At 30.1% G+C, this 25411-nt stretch overlaps 2 protein-coding genes across 2 annotated transcripts; both read right to left on the reverse strand.

Annotated features, from left to right (window-relative positions):
- Positions 1–458: 458 nt before the first annotated feature.
- LOC114166344 (uncharacterized) lies at positions 459–10766 on the reverse strand. Its single transcript, XM_085667529.1, is given in 11 exon segments — positions 459–1154; positions 1392–2006; positions 2509–3321; positions 5908–6284; positions 6287–6632; positions 6766–7014; positions 7101–7122; positions 7201–7578; positions 8194–8346; positions 8348–8771; positions 8774–10766. Coding segments are annotated over 11 exon segments (6066 nt in total).
- A 7931-nt stretch (positions 10767–18697) lies between these two features.
- On the reverse strand, positions 18698–21562 carry LOC146883382 (uncharacterized). The gene is made up of 2 exons (XM_085667530.1): positions 20789–21562; positions 18698–18796 (listed from the first exon to the last, which is right to left on the reverse strand). The coding sequence occupies exons 1-2, from the start codon at positions 21560–21562 to the stop codon at positions 18698–18700; spliced, it is 873 nt and encodes a 290-aa protein (XP_085523656.1).
- Positions 21563–25411: the final 3849 nt, after the last annotated feature.

Genomic DNA, 25411 nt, shown 5'->3' on the forward strand with positions numbered 1-25411 from the left:
CTATTATTGGGTACTATTATATTGTAACTCTATAATAATGAGAAGACTAAAATCATAAACGAGTAGCTGATTCATTGGCATGAGCACTATCATCATGCAAATATTTAATTACAATTCAGTAAATTATCCCGTATCTATATTTAAACAACTTATACATGTAATGTAATAACCGAAAAGAATAGTCTTCAAACTTTTTCTTTAGAAAGATATACTTCTGCAGTTTTCTTCAAATTTAATTTTCAATTTTATCTATTTCACTTCGACTTAATAACTTAACTATTCAATTGTAGAAACTTCCCAATCAATAAATAAATTGTGACAACGGCTAGTTTTTTAACATGCTATACCTCTCCAATATGTTCTTGACAACAATATATAAATATATTTCATATTTTAATTTTGCAGAATTTCGTACTATTCATATTGATCAATGACAAACAATTAAAGAAACTCAACATTTAATTTGCAGTCACCACCCATATTGTGGATCTAGGAGGAAGTGGTATAACAATAGTACGTACCTTGTTAGTACAGAGTTGATCCTCGGTATGTGATTCCAGACGTGTACTACTGTCAGATTTGGGAAAGAAGTAGTAAAAATACTTCAACTTTGGCAAAGAATGTAGTTCCCATGATCTCACACAAATACAGGGAAACATAACCTCTAGACTTGGATCTATATTATCCTCTGAGACAATAGTCATCAATTCGTCACAGTATTCTACTATAAGATTTTCAAGTACCACAAGATATTTGGCTACTGATGTCGGAAACAAGCTTGTAAGGTCATCACATTCCTTAACATGTACTTCTTGTAGATGGTGCATTCTTAGAATTCCATGAGGTTCTTCATTCCAAACATTCTTTAGATTTGGCAACTTGGATAAAGTCAATTTCTTCAGAGGAAAGAAGATTATGTCTTGTGTTGTACATTTGACATCAAAGATGGTTTGGACATAATCACAGTTTTGAACTTCCAACGTTTGTAAATTAGTCAAGAGAGGAAGTAAATTGAATGGTAGAATTTCATCTGATAAAAATTGACAACCCTTCAAAATCAGAGAATCTAAGAGGCCAAAGCAAGAGTTTGCGATGGGCCATGAGCCAAGGCATAACACTTGTATATCTCTCATACTCAAATTTGAAATACTCTCCTGCAAGAGAAATTAGATTTAGAATTTTATTTTCCTTACATCCAAATTTGTTTTAACTGTTAACTTTTGGAAATACATCTTTTCATGATTACGATAACGATGATGAAAATGTGAGAATAAGAAGAAAAAAAACTCACAAATCATATAGTAATATAAAAGAAGAATAGATTGCCCTCCACAAGCATAAAATATAAACTAAATCTTGAATGGCCTTAATGGCAAAGTTGTGAGAATTACCTCTTTTTTGGAGCAGTGGATAGAGTATTTGAGGTCTGGCAATTGGTACAGCGTCAATGTGGTGAGACAAGGAAACACAGACTCCACAGACTCTTGTGTTGTTCCTTCCCCTTCTCTAACTTTTTTAAATATTTCTGCCAATTTCCAACACTTAATTACCTCAAGCACTTGAAGTCTGGTAAGATCTTTGGCCACGGATGCCGGAAACAAACTTTCAAGACACTGACATCTTGAAACACGCACTTCCTGTAACATTTTAAGGCCAATAATTCCTTCCGGATCCTTGTCCCATACATGCTCCAGATTACGTAGAGCATCTAAAGACAACTTTTTCAGACGGGATATTCCGGAAGCTTTTGTGAACCTGTTCTCATCATTGATATTAAATATGACACGTGCATTAATGCAACCCCATACATCTAACTCTTCCAAATTGTGAAAGCAGGAATGCAAATGAGACGGAATTACATGCACTACATTATCACATCTCCATACACTCAACCTTTTCAAATAACCAAAGCTGTTATGCTGCACCGAATGTCTGCCATGCCATAGTTGATCAATAAATTCAGTATAATTGTCAAGACTCAGATTCTCACTGTATGTAAAAGTGACCTGTAAAGTCAGGCAAATTGTTAAACAAGTTCTCCACCTTTAAAATATAAATTAAATTAAATTAATTATTCTTTATTTTAAAATATATAACAGTGATTATTAAAAGTGTTATATTATAATTATTAATTATTAAAAACTTTAAATCATTTTAAATTAATAATTACTCACTTATCACCGTCATGTTTACGTAATTTTTATTTTAAAAACATAATTTTTGATATATAAAAAAGCTACTAAATTATTATATTGGAAATTTGTAAACGTGTACTCTGTTGTGTGAACATCACTTGGTACTAATTTAAAATTAAAAGAAAACATGATCACGTTATTCTGGGCGTATTTTTGTTTAAATTGGAAATGTTAACATTGAATGCATTTTATCAGAAAATTAATATTATGAAGAAAAAACTACGATTTCTAGTTTCCAGTCTTGTTTTTTTTCAAGAAAAGTTAATAAAATGAGGAGAAATAACATTAAATAAATGAATAAGAGAATGAGTACCTTATCATTGAAAATTTTTTGTATGGTGACATTCAAATCACCTTCCCACTCCCATTTAGCTTTTTCATTTCCTTCCACACCAAAGACATCTTTTAACTTTGGTGCTATTGGCTCTCTCTCACTGAATTTTTCCATCTTTGCACATTCTCTTACAATCAATATTTCCAGTGATGGAAATTTAAATTCACACTCATTGTAACTGCAAAAGCTTCTCATGTTCTTTAGTCCCACAAGTTCTATAGAAATCAATTTGCTGAATACAATTTTCATCACTTTGCCTTCTTTATTTCCGCCATTACTTACTATTTCCTCTATGTTAGGACAGTTGATTACCTTCATGGTCTTAAGTTGAACCATGCTTTTGGCAGTCGAGGATTCCATTAAATTTCTTAATCTCCAACAATTCTTCAGTTCCAAATATGTCAAGTAAGTAAATGATAGAGAGGAAGGACCTAAATTTGTCAATTCATTGCACTCTTCCAAGCTTAAAAGCTCTAGTCTCTCTAGAACTTGGCCTCCATCAAATCCTAGATGCTTCATCGTTGAATTCATGAAAACTAATTCCTTCAACTGCAATACGATCCCCAATCCTTTTTGTTGTGCAATGTTTTCTCTTGGCACTAACTCTTTAAAATAAGAAGAAATAAATTTTAACTTTTGTAGATTTGGCATTTTGTATGGAAACTGGTTGAGAAGATCAAAACTTTCAACTGAAATCAAAGTGAGTTCTTTTAGACGGGACATTTGGTACTTCCCTAACAATTCTTGTGCTTCGTTGAAGTCAATTTCCATGCACACCAAGTTGGGTAATACCTAAACAATAAAAGAAATAAAAGATTTCAAATATATGAACTAAATGCCTACACTACCCCCTTCAAATTTGTTTGGTTTTTGTAATTGCATTGAAATATTGTAACAGTTTATGATCAATAAAATTGCGTATGGTTTTTGTTTTTGATTGGTTATTTGTTTGTTCTTTTAAGAAACTTAAATCATGAATTAAAATAGAAACATCCTATGTTTAAGAGATTCATTGTAATGTTGATGTACATATGAATTAATTTTTAAATTGGTCACTAATTAATTGGAAACTAAGTAATTTTTAAATTGGTCACTAATTAATTGGAAACTAAATTAGAAACTTGTGGTAGCTAAAACCTTTGTAGCTAATTTTAGAGACCAATTTACAAATTAATTATAATTTTTTATTCATAACAGTGACTTCTTTAATAACCAATAATTTGTAATTTTATAAATTAGTCATTGTAGTGAGTAATTATATTTTATCACTAAAATTGGTTATCATATAGAGATTTTCTTGTAGCGTTTGGGGGAATGATCTCCACTTCATATATATATATATATATATATATATATATATATATATATATATAGGTATTTTTGGTTGTTGTGTTGTTGTTTTCCCATTCGAGTGGCCTCCAAGCTCTTGGTTTGGGGCTATTATTACTTGCTCGAATGATGGACATACAAAGATGATTGCTTTAAATAGTATAAATTATCATTTGTGGAAGGGCAAAATAAAATATTTGTTGTTTGTGAAGAAATTACATTTGTTTATAATCACATTGCTTTTATGTAGAAGATAATGTTTATAATCATATTGCTAATGAGACACATGCTAGAACTTTGTGGGAGAATATTGAATCTTTGTATGCTTTTAAATCGGACAATAATAAATTGTATATCTATTGAATTGCTTTATGAATTTAAGGTAGAAAGGGAGTTCTTTAAAAGAGTGTTAAGGACTCTTAGATCAATTGTTATGACTGAGTATCAACTTTGATGATGAGATTTTAGGACTATAAATATTGAATACTCTATGAGAGTATTAAGAGATATTTCAAATTTCAATCTGAGGTGTTTGTCAAATAGAATAGGGAGAGTATTCAAAAAAAGGAACCAAAGGGTAATAGAGAGAATAGCAAGAGTAAGTCCAAGACATGATATAGGAATATGTCATGCAAATATTGTAATAAACCTGGACACATTCAAAAATATTGTTGTAAATGGAAAAATGAGAACAAAGGCGAAAAATGGGTAAGTAGAAAAAGCATGAGCATGAAGATAGTGGTCATGTTACTACTACTAGAGGTAGTGATATTGTTCTTCTTCGTGACTAATTTTGTTAATCTTGTATTTATGAGAGTTTGTAGATAATTGATAGTGGTTCTACACTACATGTTACACCAAACAAGGAGTTCTTCGCATCTCACGCTTCTAGTGATTTTGGAGTTTAAAAATGGGTAATTATGATGTTTCAAAATTTGTTGGTGTTCGGGATGTTTTCTTGCAAACCAGTATAGGAGTGCAATTACTACTTACAAGAGTTAAATATGCTCAAAATGTTCGTTTTAATGTCACATCTAATTATTTGCTTGATGATAGTGGTTATTATGACAATCACTTTGGTTTTGGTAAATGAAAGTTATAAATGGTATTGGACTAAAACTTTGGTTACTAAAGATAGGGTGAATTTTATGTATATGGAGACATAAGACTAATGAGACCTAAGTCCAACCTACATAAGAGATTGACACCATTTCTAATCCAAAATTTTAAGGCAATGGATTTATGGGTCTTTATCTTTATACGGTGTTCAACTTTTTCATTTCAATCCAATGTAGGGCTTAGACTCATATTTGAATTCTTAAGACTCATATTTGAATTCTTAAATATCTCTCCCCTTCAAGGGTGAGTCCTTTCCATATTGACACACTCCCCCTTGAGCAGAAGTATTCCTAACCACGACTATCCCTTATTCAAACTGTCGTTCATCTTAACTTCAAATGCTTACCTAAATCCTTCATCAAGAAGGATTTTGATACAAGAATCATATTGTACTCGTATGAGGAGGTCACCAAGACTAACTGGATTATGATACCACTAATGGATCTTTCGAGGAAGATCATCAAGGAGATACAACATCAATAAGATCTGAGTCCAACCATATAAAGGATTGACATCACTTCCAAATCATATAAGGAAGTATCACTTTGGATTGAAAGTGATGTCAATTCCTTGTGTGAGTTGAACTCAGGTCTCCCATATTGTTGTGTCTTCCCGATGATTCTATGGAAAAAATTCTATATTAATAATAATAATAATAATAATAATAATAATAATAAACAATATTAGTTATGGATAGAAATAAAATTACCTTCCTTTATATCTCTTTAAAATTAAACAATTTTATTATTTTAATTTTTATTTAGCTAATCTTTTATATGGGTCAACCAAATAAATTTAGTTTTCATTTTATTCTAGATATTTCTATTTTTATATTTATTTTACTTTATAACTTTTTATTCACTATCAAACATATCAATTTTACTAACATCTCTTTGTCTTTTACAATAAGAAAGTTGGAGTATTGCTTACTTCTTCAGCTGAGAAAACACATATTTCTTCTTTTTCTCCTTTGTTTGTTGTTTTTCTGGTTTCTTCAAGGATTGTTTTGAGCTTGATATCCCCCATATGAAACTCCTTTAATTTTGGGCACTTTATAGCATGTCTCTCCCTGCAGAAACATTCAATATTTGATAACACATCTAATTTCATATATGTTAGTTCAGGAAACTCTAATGGATCAGTGTTAGCTTCTGAAGCATCTCTACTTTCAACAACTTCTACCATATTCTCACAATGGAATGCTGAAATGCCTTCAAGCTTTGAAGCATCCCTTGCCACAGAAATCGGAAACAAACTCCTCAGTTCATCACAATAACATACTTCTATAGTCCGCAATTTCTTAATTTAAGAATTCCTTCTGGATCTGTACTCCACAATTGTTTCAACTTTGGGAGATTTTCAAGAAGAAGAACCTGCAAATTTGTGTCTATCCCTCCAAATGTATCTATTTCTTTAGAATCATTGATTTCAAAAATCACTTCCACCGAATGGCATCTAGAAACTTTCAAGTTGTCCAAAGTTTCGAACCATCCTTCCAGGTGACTTGGAAAAATCTTGTCTAATTTATTGCATTCTTCAATATTCACAGAAATGAGACTAGAAAAGGAGTCCACGCTCACTTTAGTTTGCCACATATCTGTTAATCTGTTCATTTTGCTAAGGTGGATTTCCTCTAACTTAGGAAAGACGCAAACCTGTATTTTGATGAAAGAAAACTATTATTACATATAGAAGTTAACGAAAATGACCAAGGTAAAGTGTGATCAAGAATAATAAACTTAATATTAAATCAACTAAAAACATGTACTTATTTACATCAATACACACCATGTCTGCATTATTTCCTTCAGTCTTAAAAATCTTCTCCATAATCGAACAATCACTTATGACAAGGTTTTTCAGCTTCTTCAAATTGCTAGCCATAGACAATGAACATAGATATGTCAATTTATCACAACCTTTCACAACTAATTTTATCAAGTTTTGAAAGATGAAACTTGACGAGTGTTGATCGCTCCATATGCTATGGATATTGAGTGAGGATGAATTCAAACTCTCTAAGTTTGGAATTTCAACCTGAAAATACATACATACATAGTTAATATATTTACAACAATTGAACTAATTATTTAAAATCAGAGAAAAAGTAGGCAATATCATACCATTTGCCCAAAAAGAGGAGACCTCCTGTCACTTTGAATTTCTTCTTTATTAATTTCTTCATGTCCCCTATTTGTAGTTTGAGGATCTGTCATATGTGACCAACAAGATTCTTCCACTTTGGTATAAAAACGTTTAAAGGATGGTAACAATTGGAGTGTCAAAGTGTGCAATTTAAGAAATTCAACCTTACCATAATGCATTGGTATTTGAAAAATTTCCTTTAAAGATCCACATTCAGAAACCTCAATTATTTCTAGACTAGTAAGAAATTTATCCATGTAAGAATTACATTCAGAAATCTCACATGTTTGTGCACCAGTAGGAAATCTAACCTTGTGAAAGGAGTAGAGGTTCTTCAATCGGTCACACATCTCAACCTTAATGGTTTTTAATTTTGCAAATGACTCAACTGTACTTGGACCGTAACATATCATGTCTAAGTTCCCCAGATTGTAGAGACAAAGAGATTCCAAATTGATAGGTTATATTTTTTCATATATGGTTTATAGTCATGGTCATGGCATATGGTTATTGGGAGATTATGGTTCTATATGGTTATATAACATTAGTCTTACACATATAAGACCTTAGACACCACTTTTACACCAAAACCTTAAGGCAATGTTGTTATGGGTCTTTATTCTTATATAGTGTTTAACTTTGTCTTTTCTATCCAATGTGGGACTTTTTGACTCACACTTGGACTATTCCCAACATCTCCCCTCAAGGGACCCTTGTTTTTTTCTTTTTTTCATATGGTATATTTCCCTTCAGGTGTGTATGAGTGACCCCTTTGGTTATGGTTATGCGGTCAGTCACTCCGAACCATCGGCTCTGATACCACTGATAGGTTATATTTTTTCATATATGGTTTATAGTCATGGTCATGGCATATGGTTATTGGGAGATTATGGTTCTATATGGTTATATAACATTAGTCTTACACATATAAGACCTTAGACACCACTTTTACACCAAAACCTTAAGGCAATGTTGTTATGGGTCTTTATTCTTATATAGTGTTTAACTTTGTCTTTTCTATCCAATGTGGGACTTTTTGACTCACACTTGGACTATTCCCAACACAAATTGGGAAAAACATTCACATAATTACACAATTCTGATGAATTGACATATTTGATGTCATTGTTATTTATGATGGATAAGTGTTTCAGATCTGGAAATCCATCTATATTCAACTCATTCACAACCATTTGAACACCATCTATCTTTCCCAACAACAAACTCTACTGTTTTAAACAATAGTTTTATGCTTTTATGGGAGTGAATGTTAGTGCCATCCTTCAATTGCAATGCTAAAACTCTTAATGCTTCATACTTATCGGGCATCCTAAATTCCCCAACAGAAAACATGTCAATGTCTCCGATCACAATCTTGTAATCTTTTAGCTTGTCAAAGAACAAGTGAATGGGAAAATTTGAAGCACATGGGATGCTTAAGTCCACCACTTTCAACTTATGCAAATTATTTAGCTCAATAAGAAATGAATCTTGACCTTTGTTTGTCTCTCCTTCAAACAACAATTTGAACAAGCTTTTTCTTATATATAGTTCTTCCAAACATGACAAACTTGATATAATATTATGTGGAATAATCTTCAATTCAGAACAATCGCTGATGTCTAACAATCGTAACTTATCTAAGCATTGTACTCAGATGGAAAATTTCTAAGTTGAGATCCAGAGAAGCTAAGAATTCTTAACTTTCTCAACTTCCCTAATATAGATAAGTTGCAATCTAAAGTACATCGTTCCAAACAAAGCATTCGTAGTTTTAATAAGTATTGAATTGAATATGGTAAGCTCGAAAGACGAAAACCAGTCATTATTAAAACTATCAAATTTTTCATTCTTCTAAAAAAACTCTCAGGAATTTCCAAAGATGGATCATTTGTCTCTATTTGCAAAAGTTTAAGTTGAGAACAATTTAAAACTTCAGGAAGCTCATCATTGATATCACTGTTGCATATAGAAATAGAAGTGCATTTTTCGAGTTCAGGCCAATCATCTAGTTTTCCATTTCTCAAAATGAAAACATTGTGATCCTTGTGCGCTATAGACAAAGCAGCATCTCGAACCATGTCATGCATATAGAAATGATTATTAGAATTTTCATCCAACAACAAGCCTGAGTCTTTTAGCTTTTGAATTGATGTCGTAATTCTATCTCGAGCTTCCCAAAGAGAGGAGACTCCTTCAAGTATACCCAGACCGAAGCAATACTTGACTAAGTCCATAATTAGTGGTTGATGGCCCATTTGAGCACAAATTAAGAAAATGGACTTGATCTCTTCATTTTCAAGATGGTCATAACTCATTTTCACTGAAATATCCATAGATGTTTGCACTCCTACCAATTCTTGCTTTTTAAGTTTTTCTAGTGTAGCTTCCCATACTGACTCACTTTTGCTTTTCAATGCCCTTGCAACTGTAACTATGGCCATGGGTAACCCTGCACAATACTTTTTCACAATTTCTTGTTTAGAGCTAGACATTTCATTATGTATTCCAGCCAACTTCTGAAACAACACCAAAGCATCCATATCATCCAATTCTTTTACGCAAAAAGTTGACTTTACATCCATTTCAACGCATAACACCTTTCTATCCCTTGAAGTTAGCAAAATTTTCCATCCCTTGTGACCACCAAGGAATTTTTCTTTTTTTAACACTATGCGACTAAGATCCTTGTTGTCATCTTTTTTTTCTTGTGTTTTCTGATTAGGATCCTTGTTATCCTTATTTTTTTGGCGACTAAGATCCTTGTTACCACTATTGAAATCATCATCATCTTCATCATCATCAAGTGGAATCCCTAACTTGTTCAAGTCTAATTTGTCCCAAAGGTCATCCAAGATTAAAAGTGTGTTCCCTTTTTCTCTCTTTAACCTCCTTCGTAGACAATTAGCTCTCACATTTTCACCTTCTCCTTCCAATCTCAATCCTAACACATAAGCAATTTCTTCCTGGATTTTTTGTGGATTGGGATTGGCTGTTATTTCTACTTTAACCACCACATCAAACAACTTTTTTTCTTTGGCTTTCCTTGCAATTTCTTTCACTAAAGTGCTCTTACCCACACCCCCTGGCCCGTACAATCTAATCATTCTCACAGTGGAATCATCAAGTTCTCTCATTACTTTTTCCATTGTGGATTTTGTGGAACCGAATTCTATAAATCCATAATTAGACAGTGTGACATCATTAGATGTTACATTTTGCCTATAGGCAATATCGTCCAAGTTGGGGCAATCATCAATTAGCCTTTTAACATCCAATTCTAACTTTTTTGCTTGTCTGCCTAACCTATGTCTATTCCACAAGTATGGAAAAACATAACAATTGGGCGATCGGGCCCTTTTATGGCCATTTTTATTCTCAAACTCCTCCACTATAGTTTCAATTTCACTGACTTTTTGAGTCCATTCAGTAACCTTACCTTCAACATTGTTGAGATTTTTCTCAGCCTCATCACGTTGGTGATCTACCCTCTCTTTTTCAAATCCAAGATCCTTAACACTACCACTCAGTTGAAGAACATTTTGCTTGTAATAAATTATGTAAGTCATTTGTCGAACACCATGTTTCCACACAAAATTGATTATTGCTTCAGCAGGTTTACCAAAAGGCCCTAAACAATCCATCCTTAAAGCTCGATTATCTTGTACAAGGTCAGACTACATCTTTTTCCCAACAAAAAGTCAAGTGAAAACATATATATTAGTCAGTAAGTAAATAAGAAAAGAGGATAAAATTTAATCAATAAAAAAAAATTCATAAGTGCATGTACTAAAATCAAATCAATCAACATTGTATTAAGATTTATAAAGACATACTAAATTTAGAAAAAGAAAGTATTTTTCATTAAGAAACGTTCTTTTCTCATTAAAAAAAAAAAGCAATGTATTGGATTGATATTTTGTAAAAAAAAACAAAGTATTTTTCATTCAAAAAAGTTTTACAAATTTTAAAGATGGATAACCAATCGCACTAATGAAACTCGCATGTGATTTCAGATATAGCAAGGCAGTCTGGGCTGAATTCACGAGACAAAGATTTCTCAATGATAAAGGCATGGTTGATGCTAAGTACAATGCTTCTGTTGTGTGGCCAGGCATTAAGTCCTTTTTTAATAACACTAGGTGGGTATTAGGTAATGGGAAAACTATTAGTTTTTGGAAAGATGCATGATGCTCTCCTTCATCTTTCATGGACTCTCTCTGGCCTCCTTCTTATGCTAGATTTGAAAGCTATAGTGTGAGGCATGGTCTGAAGGCTAGATTTTCACGTAGCAAATAACTCTATCCCGTCCTCAATTACTCGAGTGGCTCAAAAACCTGCACATTAGAAATGTGGATGTTGCTCCTATCTGGTCCAAGGAAGACGATGGTATTCTTACTGTTAAGCCAGCTAAAAAGTATAGTCAAAGTACTCTACAACCTGAATTGTCTAAGCTTATATAGACCAACAACATACCTCCTATAAGGATCTTAGTCATTTGGAAAGACCTTCAAAACATACTGCCTTTGGATTCAAGGATGCAATAGTATGACCTTCACATATTATTTACATGCAGCCTTTGCAACATTACCTATGGAACTATAGAACACGATTTCTTTTCTTTTTGTGTGAAGTGGTTACAAAATTCTAGTCTTAGCTAGCGAACACGTTTCGCTCTAACAGAATTTGTACATCTATAGATAATGTTCTCAGTTCTATGCAGGTGCAATGCAACATTCAATTAAAAAATTTCTGAAGAGCAACGTACATAAATATTACATGGTTGATTTTGTAAACACGAAACAGTGTCAAACATTATTAGGTAAATTTAAATGAGCGTAGTTGGGAAAATGCAAAAGATAGGAATGTTTCTTGGTAATTATTATTCGGTTCATTAAATTATATAGTTGGGTAGTTGTCTTTAACATTAGAAGTTCATTAGAAGTTCATTGATAGTATTTTGGTAATAGTTGAGTGACTATATTAATTGTATTGTGGTAGAATTGATATTAAATGTATGTGGTCGAAGAGTCAAGTTAAAGGACCTATAAATAGTGCTTGTACTATTCAAAATTTCACACAACAAGTCATAATACGAAAGAGTGTTTTGTTCATAAAGATTTGTTTGTCAACAAATTGACATTAGTGTTAGAGAACCTAAGTGTTTGAGTGTTTAAGAAAGAGCGTTTGAGAACTAGAGAGTTTGAGCAAGATAGCCAACCTAGCAAACATTATGCCCCTGCCTAAGTTATCAAAAGCCGTCAATTATGACAATTGGAGTCTGCAAATGAATACTCTCCTTGGTTCCCAAGAAGTATGGGAAGTAGTTGAACTACACCCTCTCTATTGTGAAGACCAGAAAGGCTCGTTTGTCTACGAACATAATGACCCAATTCTCTTAAACTACACCCTCTCTATTACAAAGACTAGTTGTACTGTGACCAGTAATTTACCTAGGATCTTACTAACACCGGTTAAGGATAATTAATATGTATTGAATATGATAAAGTTTATAGTTCAAAATTAAAGTAGAAAATCACCTCTTGGATCCATTTTTACTCCAGCAAGAATCTCTTGCCCAAACGCAAGCCTATTCAATCTGTTGAATGCTTTGGGACTTCTATCAAGGTGAAATTGAAATATTATTAGGTAATAATGTGCTTATACTTTTAAGTGATATGAGGTCGAGTAGAAGAAGGGTTTTTTTTTTTGATCAGCAAGAACACATATATTAATAGGAGGTAATTGGGTTACCTCAACTCATAAACAATAAAAAAAAATAAAAAAAATAAAAAAAACTATGACTTTCCTTCATCATTCTTCACATAGAATAGTATCTCACAATCATCACAAAAGAAAAGACACAAAGATTACAAGTAAAAAGCATATCCTTCATGACTTTGCCTTGAATACAAAACTTAAACGTCCTCCCCCAATAGCATCAATTATCCTGCAAAATATGAAGCCACAAATACACACAGAAACAATGCAAAGACAATGCAAAGAGCTAATTTCATAAGACTTTTGATGTAAACCGAACCAAGGCTACAAATAACAGTGAATGGAAACCACATGCAACAATCACAGAAGGTATATCATGATGAGCCAAAAGATGATAAACCACCAAAAAAAAAAACTTTTAGATCGCAAGGAGACATGTAATTGGACTCAAACACCAGTCAGTATAAGAGAATGTTGCTGATGGATACTTATTGGTGATCCAAGCCCATGCTTTAGTTTGAGCCAACATAAAAACTTCCTCCATGTCTATTAATGTATTTTTAAATATAACACCATTTCTATGTGACCAAATACCCCAAATAATAGCCATCCACATACATCCCCACACGTTACTACATTTGGTATGAAGACCTAAGAATTTAAATTGACTAAAATGAATTTGAGCACTCATGTGATATACTGATGATCTCCCTACCCAAGAGTCACACATCTTCCACATGTGTGAAGTCACATCACAACTAAAGAACAAATGGTTGATGGTTTCCTCATTAGTGTTGCATAAGACACACATTCTGCTACCAACATCTATTCCCCTCCTTTCCAAATTGTCTCGTGTGGCTACTTTATTTATGATAACTCGCCATGCAAAAAATTGAGCAGAAAGAAGTGCTTTGATTTTCCAAAATTGACTATAGCTAAAGCCATCTTGAACAAAGTTATCGTTTTTAAGCTTTGTATAAGCAGAGTTGACAATATAAACTTGTGTTTTATCATCCCTCCATTGCCACTCATCCTCCTTTTCTCTACTTAAAGATATACCCTCTATCTCATTCATCAGGACATTTTCCATTGTTTTTTCCCACTCAAACCAACTTCTTCTCCAAGGTAGACACCATTGCCATTGATCACTGTTCCAAAAACCATATTCCCCTAAAGTTCCTTCCTTAAGAATTGCATTTGTATACAACCTCGGGAATCTTTCCTTTAACGACATTTCGCCAAGCCAGATATCATCCCAAAACTTTATTTTATTTCCTTTGCCCTTGTTCCATCTTAAGTTCTTATTAAACCAGTTATTTTTTTGTCCTTTCACACAAAGTTTCTTGATATCCCTCCACCACCAAGACTCAAGTTTTGAGCCTTTTGCCTCATCTAAAGCTCTCCATGATCCATACTTTGAATCGAGAATCTCTTTCCATAAGCTAGGATCCTCCTTTCCAAGTCTCCACTTCCACTTGCCTAAAAGGGCCATGTTAAAAAGATTCAAGTCCTTAACGCCTAAACCACCATCTTCCTTAGTTTGACAAATATGATCCCATTTTATCCATGCAATTTTTCTTCCATCATGACCCCAACCCCATAAAAAGTCCCTTTGAATTTTTCTTATCATTTTCTCCACACATATAGGCAATTTAAACAATGATAAATAATATAGTGGGATTGTGGATAAGACAGATTTTATTAAGGTTACCCTACCTGCAAAAGATAGATACTTTCCTTTCCACAGTGCAAGCCTTTTCTGTATTTTTTGGATCATATCTTGCCAAAATTCTATTCTTCTATGATTTGCCCCCACCGGAATACCCAAGTATTTGAAAGGTACCTTCATGATGTTGCAATTCAGAATGGTTGAGAACCTTTCAACCTTCCTAAGGTGGATTCCTATGCTTCCTATCTTGCTTTTATGAAAATTAACTTTTAAACCAGATGCAATTTCAAAACATCTAAGAATACTCCTTATGACCATTATGTTTTGAATTTCCTCATTGCATACAAAAATAGTATCATCTGCAAATTACAACATACTAATCGGACTTTGTTTATGACCCACCCTAATGCCTTTGATCAGCCCCATAAACTCACCTGTGTAACCACTCCTGCTAACCCTTGTGCTACTATAAGAAACAAAAACGGGGCTAAAGAATCACTTTGCCTTAGCCCCTTGGTTGGTGTAAATTGCCCTGGTGTTTATAATTTACTGCTTGTGTCTGATGCCAAGTAGAGCTGGTCCCTGTTATCTACTGAGATTTATTCATGAAATGTACGGTACTTGGGGATGTATAACATGCATTTAATGAGACCTATCCAGAGTGGATTCAATAAGATCTCAGGTTCCACTTGTAGTCCTAGTCACGTAAAGTAAGGTGACATGCGGTGAGGATCCCATGAGGTGATACGAGGTAAGTACAAGAAAAAAAGGTGATACGAGGTAAGTACAAAAAAAAAATAATATTATCTAGGAATGACAAAATGAACTAATTTGATCCATTTTGGTTTGGCATGTTCTTAATTTGTCAAAAACCCATAGGAAGAGGCTGGCCTATCACAAAAATATCGGTTAGAACATCCAATTATAGGACGGATTGGCATGTTGGATAGGGATGTCAACAGGGCGGGTAAGGTACGGATAATAGCTCTCCCGTATTCTATTCGAATAAATATCGACCCCGTACTCACATATATCAGGTATCCGTTATGTAGGTACCCACATAATCTTTTAATATCCACGGATACCCACGGGTATTTATAAAAAAATAAAAATAAATATTTAACAACATATTTTAATCGTAAATTCAAAAAAAAAAATATAATACATAACATTCATAAATTTTAAACAAAGTCCAAATAACTCATTTAAATAGTGTTGAATGACATTTTACAAAGAAATGAATTTTTTTTAAACTAATTGATAAGAAAATAACTCATTCAAAATCAATATGTTAATATTTTAATCATGTTTTTTTTAGTTTAAATTATAGTATAGCGGGTACGTGTATCCATGGGTACGTACGGATACTATGATAGTCATATCTGCCCCATTAACATGCGAGTATTGAAAATGTATGTACCCATTACCCCTGGATATTCCTTTACAATATCTATTTTCTATCTGTTGCAGGTTTTATCTATCGATACTTGTGGATCCGGATTTTTTTGACATCCCTAGTGCTGACAGGCTGACCTGCTACCTATTTTTATTTTTTATTTTTAATTTGTTTGTATATATACTGATAAATAAATATTTAAATCATATTTAATTATGTAAATATTTTCTAAGCTTTAATTGGTTAATTAATATTTTTAAGTGAATAAACTAATATAATTATTACATCTTCATATTAAATCATTCTAGTACAACTAATAATTGGAACTTAATTTGTAAGTATTAATGATTGAAATTATAATAGTATTGCATATTTAAATATTTACAAAAATATATTATGAAAATTTTAATATATTTAATTATTTTTATTTTTATTTTTATTTAAAAAATAAAAAGTAAAATGAGCCAAGGACGGTATGGTCCACTAATTTTGCAGACTAGGAGGATCAGACCAAAACAAGCTGACGAGTTAAAAATTTCAACCCAGCGTATCCTATTTTTGCAAACTGACTTGCGAACCACAGTTCAATTTGACATCTCTAATATTATTAACGGCTAAAATCTATTAGTAATGAATAAAATCCACTGATAATTAAAAATTATCGATGTTACAAAATTCGTCAGTAAAATCTCATGAACTCTTTGTTATATTATATATTAGGATTTTTTTTTTCGATGCAATCAATTTTATTTCTTTGCTGGTAATCATCCATATGGTTTTGTTATGGTTTGAAAACTTAATCTAAGTCAATATGTAAAGTAGGATGATTAATATATCTCATTACAAATAATGTTTGATTTGTTAATATATGGTAATTTCAAAAACATATAATTTAAACATTAGTATAAATTGGATTGAGCAATTCAACTAAAATATCGGTATGGACTATGTTCGAGTCATTCAAATAAGATAATCAGCTCATAAAAAAATGAGTCTTAGAATCGATAAACCAATAAAAAAATATATATGACAAAGAAAAGTGTGTTCGTTGTGGGTCAATGAAAAATTTTAATATAATGTTATTTAATTTTAAAAAAATAAAAGTTATTCTAAATTAATTTACATCTTTTTATTTTCATTTGAAAGAGAAAAATTTATAGAAAATGTGTTATTTTTAGTTTAAATTATGCTATTCTTTTTCAAATTAAATGTCACTGAAATTTTAAAATATAAAATAATAAAATGCCTATTATCGTTATTTCATATTAATTAACTTTTGCACTAACTGACACCAATTCATCTAAATACAGCTTGTATAATTTCAGCAATGGGTCGATTGAAAGAGCAGAAGTAACTGGTACTTTAAAAATCTTACCGTGAGTGTGAGACAAACCAAGAATAAGAAGGCTCTCTCATTCATTATCATCAACCACTCCAATTTCCATTTCTTTTCCCTTCTTGCGTCCCCTTTCTGAATATTCCGCTCATTTAGATGCTGCTGCTGTGTAAAATTTCAAATTATTGTTTGCAAAGACGGACTTTTAAAGTGATTTAAATAGTAGATTTTAAATATTTTTTGTAAACCACATAAAAATAAATATAATATAGAATAAAAAAATTATTAAGATTTTTTTCTTCGTTTGTCTCTTAATTTATTTACTAATTTGTTCATCTTTCATTCACATGATTCTTTTATTTTATCTTTTATAAAAAGCTAAACATTAATTTAGTATTTTTACTCGCACGTTGCATTCTAAAAAAATATAACTTTTTTTCCCACATAATATCATAATATTAGTTTCATATTTTATTTTTTATTTCGTTAGTCATATGTTAGTTTATCAACATAAAAAAAGTTAATTGTTATGTCCCAATATTTATCATAGATTTTTCTTTTAATTACATGTCCCAATATTTAATTAGATTATGATGATTTATTTTTTAATTTTGAGTTTTTTAAATAGGTATATGCTTATGAAAAATAAAAAAAATTAAAATTAAAATTTAAAAGTATATTAATTTTAAAAATATTAAAATTACAAAAATAAAAATAAATAAAACAAATAAAATAAACTAAAAATTAGAATTAAAAAATTTAACATTTAAATGAAATTAAAAAAAATTAACACAGAATAACAAACAAAACTTAAATATATAAATATATTTTTTAGATTTAATTATTATGTAATATATTAAAAAAATTAAAAATATGAAAAATTAAAACTAACATTATTAAAGGCCAAAAAATAAACTGAAGAAAAAAAAGAAATATATATATATATATATATATATATATATATATATATATATATATATATATATATTTGTTTTATATTTATTTATATTTATTTTAATTAATTTTTATTTTCATTTATTCATATTTATTTTTTAATAGACATAAAAATAAAATTAAAAAATAATATATATTAAAATTCGTTATTGTATATATTTAAATTCGGTGACTAACTATAGGTGATGTGTATCGGATTTCGAAAACTTGTCATTGTGTTAGTTAGATTTTGAAATTCAGTAATTTTTTAAATTATATTTTAAAATTTGGTTAAGTAATTATTTTTAATTGGACTTCGAAATTTGCTTTAGTAAAAGTTGAAAAGTTATTTTGAAAGTTTTTGAAAAATTTGGAGGAGATAAAGAAGAGGAAGAAGTGTGGTATTTGTGTACCTAATGTTGATCTCTGTATGCGTCAAATCTCTTAAAATCTTAAATAAAAATGAGCCAACATATAGTTGATAGATTGGTATTTGCATAAGTTATAAAACACACCTCTGTTATTGGATGACCTTAAGTTGTGATTTGTCTTTACTTGTCACTGTTCCAAATCGTAAAACCAGAAACACAGCAGCAAGAGAATACTGAGAGCATATGAGCTGAGAAAAAAAAAAAAAACTGAGAGCATATGAGAAAGACATGAGTATTAAAAGAAGTGTTCCCCAACAGCTTTTTCGAATCAGTTAAAGGATATATTTCACGCACTTTTCCTTCATAAGGATTCACCAGCGATGCACTTCATCTATTTGTAAATGCTTGCATTAAGAATTAATCATTTAGAACAAGAAATGAGAAAGATGAATAAGGCAGAGAGAAACCTGAACTGCAAATAGAAAGTTTTAAGTTTTCGTGAGTGTTTACCTCACCAAACTATGAGGGCAACAAAAGCAGCCAGAGACTCTGAAGAAAGTTTAAAGAGCACTGAAAACGGAAGAAAACAAAATCTACAGCATCCTTCTTTCCTCCAATCTATGAGGGCATTCAAAGCAGCCAGAAACTCTGAAGAAAGCTTTTAAGAGAGCACTCAGAATGGAAGAAAAAAATAAGCTACGGTATCCTTCCTCCTGCGGTCACTTGCTTCATTTGAAAATATACCACATCTAATTATTTCATGAATTATTTTTCCGTATATATAACATGTATATAAATCTACATGCACATGAGACTGTACAAGTGCATTCACTTTTTTTTTTTTAATTATTACTAAATATAAAAAAAAAATATAACCCCTCTTAGCTTATATATTTGTCCCCCTAATTTCCTCTCCTAATTCTTTATTTTTATTTTAAAAAGTTGTTGGACCGAGATCCAAATAATTTCTAATTGTTCCTACTAAATTAAAATATTAATCTATGATATTATATATATATATATATATATATTTTTTTTTTTTTATAATTGACATTATCATGTTTTTATTTTATAAATAAATGAAAATCTCACAAATTTAGGTAAAAATAAGTGGCCTAACAAGTATTTATGGGGTTGAGTATAATGTATGGTAGGATAAAACTGATGAGATTTTTTCCTGTTATGAGTTATGGTTATAATCATTGACAGATTATAGTTCTATATGACATAAGTTTTATATATTGTTATCTCTAGGTGGGATACGATATCTGAATTTGTTCATTATATTACTTGTACGAGTTAATATACTTGCCAACATATTATATATATATATATATATATATATGTTGGGATTTTTAGGGCTTTTGAAAATATGAGAGATATGAAATATATGAGAGATATATGTGATATGTTATACGGAGGAACATGTTTTTGTATTTTATTGATATACTCTATATATAGAGCAAAATATAACAAATATCAAGTATAAAATATTTAGAATATCTCACTCATAATCTAAAATAGTAACAAATTTCTAAAACTGACACATATCTCTAAAACTGAAATATTTTCTAAAAACTAATTTAAATAAAAAAGATATTAAGTAATATTCTCAACATTCCTCCTTGCTTAATATCTGTTTATTTTATATCTTCAGATTTGATTCTCCATCTTTTCATGCTTGATTTTCTCCTCTTTTTGTGCTTGCAATATTTGTTTTTCTCCTTCTTCCATGGCATCACATCTTTCTTCAATTTGGCATCATCCTTCATATTTCTTCTTATATCAGCATCATCTTCTTTTTCTTTGTTCGGTGTGGATTTCATTGGATTGGCATTGGACCTTTTGTGAATATTAAAATGTGAACCTCCATGTACTTTCTTCACTTGGACATCTACTTTCTTCCATAGATATTTATCTTCTGATTTTGATCTTTCTTTTATACTCACTTCATTTGTAGCAAATTCCTCCTTCATAAAATCCTTCATAAAATCTAGCGCAAATCTTTTATCTTTCATGTGGACTTTAAATACCTCTATGTTGTTAGTATTTTTGATCACACATACTTTATTTTCAAATGAGACCTTATAACCTTTCTCTAACAATTGAGAGACACACAAATTTTGGGTAATCTCAGGAACATATAAGACATCAAAAATTAATTTGATACCTGAATGAGTTTTAATTGAAACTGTTCCTGTACCTTTCAGGTCAAGTTGTTCTCCATTCCCAATTCTTACCTTGGAAATATTTGATTTATTCAGCTCCTTGAAAATTCCTCTATCATGAGTCATATGGTTTGTGCAACCACTATCTATAATCCAATCTTTTGAAAAATCGTTGGTTGTGACACATGATGTTGCAACAAGTAGATCCTCCTCTGATTTATCCTCATCTGATTTATTCTCCACAATTTGAACATCTTCTTGAGAATCTTTAGATTTGCATACCTTTTCCACATGTCCCAATTGACCGCATTTGTAACATTTGACATCTGGCCTCCACCAACACCAATTGGGTTGATGACCTTTTCTCTTGCAATGGGGACAAGATGGGAAAACCTGTGTGTTGTTGTATTTGCTCCTTCTATTTTTCTTGACTATGAGAGCATTATCTTCCGTGTAATTTAAATTACCTTCAACCGCCTCATGATCTTCTCTCATCAATCTTCGTTGTTCTTGTGCTTGCAAGGCATGTATCACCTCTGTAAAGGTGATTGTAGACAAATCTTTTGTGTTTTCTAAGGAAGCAATAGATGCCTCATATCTTTCCGGCACCGTCACCAGAATTTTCTCAATGAGTCTAGAATCTGAAAACTCCTTTCCCAACAATTTTATCTTGTTGGCAATACCCAACAATTTGTTTGAGTATTCTTTAATCGTCTCTGACTCTTTCATTCTTTGCATCTCGAACTCCCTTATCAAGTTCAAAACTTTCATGTCTCGAATCTTCTCGTTCCCTTCATATTCTACTTTCAAGTATTCCCATATTTCTTTGGGAGACTTTAGAGTCATGATCCTGGTCATAATCATTTGTGAAACACCTGCGAACAAGCATGATTTTGCCTTTGCCTTTCTTGTTTTCTTGTCTTTATACGCTTTCATTTGAGCCGCGGTGGGATTTTCAGATAAGGGAACATCATCTTCCTCCACAACTTCCCATAGATCTAGCTCCTCTAGATATGTTTGCATCCTTACCGCCCATAGATCATAGCTTTCACCATCAAAGAGTGGAATAGCGACGTGTGACATATTTTCTTCGATTCTATCGACAGTAAGAACAATGGCTTTTGATACCAGTTGTTGGGATTTGTAGGGCTTTTGAAAATATGAGAGATATGAAATATATGAGAGATATATGTGATATGTTATACGGAGGAACATGTTTTTGTATTTTATTGATATACTCTATATATAGAGCAAAATATAACAAATATCAAGTATAAAATATTTAGAATATCTCACTCCTAATCTAAAATAGTAACAAATTTCTAAAACTGACACATATCTCTAAAACTGAAATATTTTCTAAAAACTAATTTAAATAAAAAAGATATTAAGTAATATTCTCAACAATATATATAATGTAAATATTTAAATATATTATATATGTGTTCATAGTCACCGAAAGACTGGATTTACAAAACAATAATGCGTTAAATTCGTGATCGTTACTGTCATTGTTTATGCATTTTTACATTTGGCTGTGCAATTTGAAATTGAAAAATTAAGAGAATAACTTTTTGGTTATAATAAAACATGTTGCCCTTAAAGAATTGTTAGATATGTATGATGGTCTTGTATTGATTTTATTTTACTATTATTTGCTTGACTGATTACAACGGCTTCTGAAGTCGTCTTAAAATATTGGTACATGAAGACACCTTCCACCAACTATATAAAGTAATCCATTGTGATGCATAATTGTAAGATTTATTTTAGGTGAAGTAATCTAATGGTACAACCGGTAGCGTAGATGTTGGTCGATAATTTTGAGAAGTAAAAATAATATATTTAAAATTTAAATATTTAATTATCATCGTTAATATAATCAAAATTAATACACAATTTAATATAACTGTGACTAAAACAAATTGTATGTATAAAACAAATATCATATATTATCATATATCGGATATTTTTATATATGTAAATATTTTAATATGTAAAGAAGTTGAATCTATTTTTTTTTTAAATAAATCTATCCTTTCATTTATCATCAATATATCGATTTTTTTAAAGTTTAAGATTAAAAAACAATTTATCATAATCAAATAAAAAAATTCAAAAACGCAATTTATGATAATTGAACAAACATTAAAAACCGGTTATGAAAAGTACAGTACAATATTTTTTCTTTTATATTCATAAGAAGTGAGTATTCACATGCTCATAAGATTAAAAAGATAACGTTAACTATTAAACTAGTCTTTCATTATCAAGTGAAACCAAATAGAATTACTTTTTTTCTTTAAGAATACAAGAAAATAAATGAAATATGAGAGTAAAAATATGTGAGAGTGGAAGGACTACAATATGTGATAAACTCAAAAGACAATAAAAAAAATAAAAAAATATCTTAATAAATATTTTTATTTTTATTATTTATTAACATTAAATGTTGTGTTATAAAACAAATAAAATACATTATAATTTAAAAATTTCTTAATAAACTACATTTAATTTCCACTATTTCTTAATGTATAAACTACATTATAATTTAAAATTTTTAAAAAACTTTAAATATATAAATATATCAACTTAAGGGCATGGTCCCTCCCTTCTAACATTCGCATTGATTAGGGCAACTAAAGTAGTTTGGGAGACTATTAAGAAAACTTTAGGCTGTTCTCATGAAGAGATAGATTTGGGAGAGAGTCTGAAAATGAATTTGTGTGAGTGATTATGTGTTTCTTTGTATGGATTTAAAGGGTAAATTTTAAAAAAATTTGGAGGGCATGGCCTCTCTAGTCACTTCTATGAATTTTGAGGTGAGTGAATTTGGAGATGAATTTTATGAGAGTTACTAAGTGATTTAAGTGATGTGATAGATAAAATTAAAAGTTATAATAGATAAAATTTTAAATTTATTAAATTGTCCTTGATGGAAAAAATATATAAAATAAGTTTTGAATTAGTTAAAAATATTAAAGTTTAAAAACTATTATTTAATTAATAAAAAATTAAATTACATTAAATTATTATTATTATTTTCATAATAATTACTATTATTTGAACTATTATTAATAATTAATAATATTATTATTATTAATTGTTATATATTATTTTTATTATATTTAATATATATATATATATATATATATATATATATATATATATATATATTTATATACACACCTTATTTATTATTATTCTTATTATTAATTACTATATATATATATATATATTATTTATTATTATTATTGTTATTATATACATATATTATTAATAATAATTCTTATACATATTTATTATTATTAATTATTATATTATATATTTTTATTATATATATATATATATATATATATATATATATATATATATATATATATATATATATATATAGGTAGTTTAGAAGGGATTTCAATGTAAATTATAATTCATCCCCTTCTATCTTTGTTATTTTTGGTAACTAACTATGTTCTCCTTGTGGTATTCATATGGTAGAAGTCAACCAATAATAATTCAAATGAATGACTTTTTGGTTATTATAAAACATGTTGCCCTTAAACATTGGTTATAATATTTTACTATTTTTTACATGATTTCTGAAGTCCTTCTAAATATTGTTACATGAGTCCATCGTCCACCTATTCAAGAAAGTATCAAGAAAGTAATGAATGATTAAAATATCTAATTTATTCTAACATGGTTGGTAGTATATCCCATTCAACGACCCAACTACCAAGAAATGTTTTCTTTAGCACATATTAATTTAATATGGGCTGCATTACAAACAAATATTCAAGATCATTTTTTTCTTATTCGAATCGGTATTTATCTTTAATCACGTGTGTCACAATAGGTGCTTCATGTGTTGTTGTGACATTAATTTTTGCTGTGGAATCCTTGGGCGTGTTCTTTTATTGTTTTAAATTATATTTTGGAAGCGTAAACAACAATCTCGAAATCTAGGATGATTAATTAATGTAATTTAGACCAAAGGAAAATAATGGAGACAATGCTTTATTCAATTACACATATGTGGGCTCCATTTTTTGGATATATGCTGGATAATATATAATATTTGTAATGTAAAAATTGTACTCATTTTATAATATATGAAAGATGAGCATTAAAGTAAGTTTCCTATATTAGACATCTCTTCTCATAATTATAAATCTGACCTATTAAACGTTTAAGAATAAATAGCCATTTTTCACTTTATTTGTTATGAATAAGTCATGAACAGTTAGACATTCCTACCATTCAATTCAAGACACGACAGCCTGTCCTAGTTCTTATGTTTGTTGTCTATTATGTTAAGATGCAGTCTGTTAAATGTAGATGGATGGTTCTCGTCATAATTTTCTTTTATTTATAACGACAAAAAATAATGAATAATTATAATAATTAATTTAGATAATAATTTATAAATTAAAAATTATTAATAATTAAAATAGTTTTTAAATCGATTATTATAACAAATTAATTTTTAAATTTGTCAATAAAATTAATTATCAAAACTAATTTAAAAACTAATTTTTGGTAGCTACAACTTTTATAGTCAATATATATCACCATGTCTGACGGGTTATAAATTTTAGACGTAGTAGCTTCTTAATTAATTATGGCATATGAATTATTTTACATTATTTTTTTATATTTAAAATAAGTTCAATTATATTTGGAGTCTCCGACCAA

The sequence above is a fragment of the Vigna unguiculata genome, chromosome 10 (assembly GCF_037176805.1).
Source record: "Vigna unguiculata cultivar grain cowpea cultivar isolate G323 ecotype 2 chromosome 10, ASM3717680v1, whole genome shotgun sequence".
NCBI lineage: Eukaryota > Viridiplantae > Streptophyta > Magnoliopsida > Fabales > Fabaceae > Vigna > Vigna unguiculata.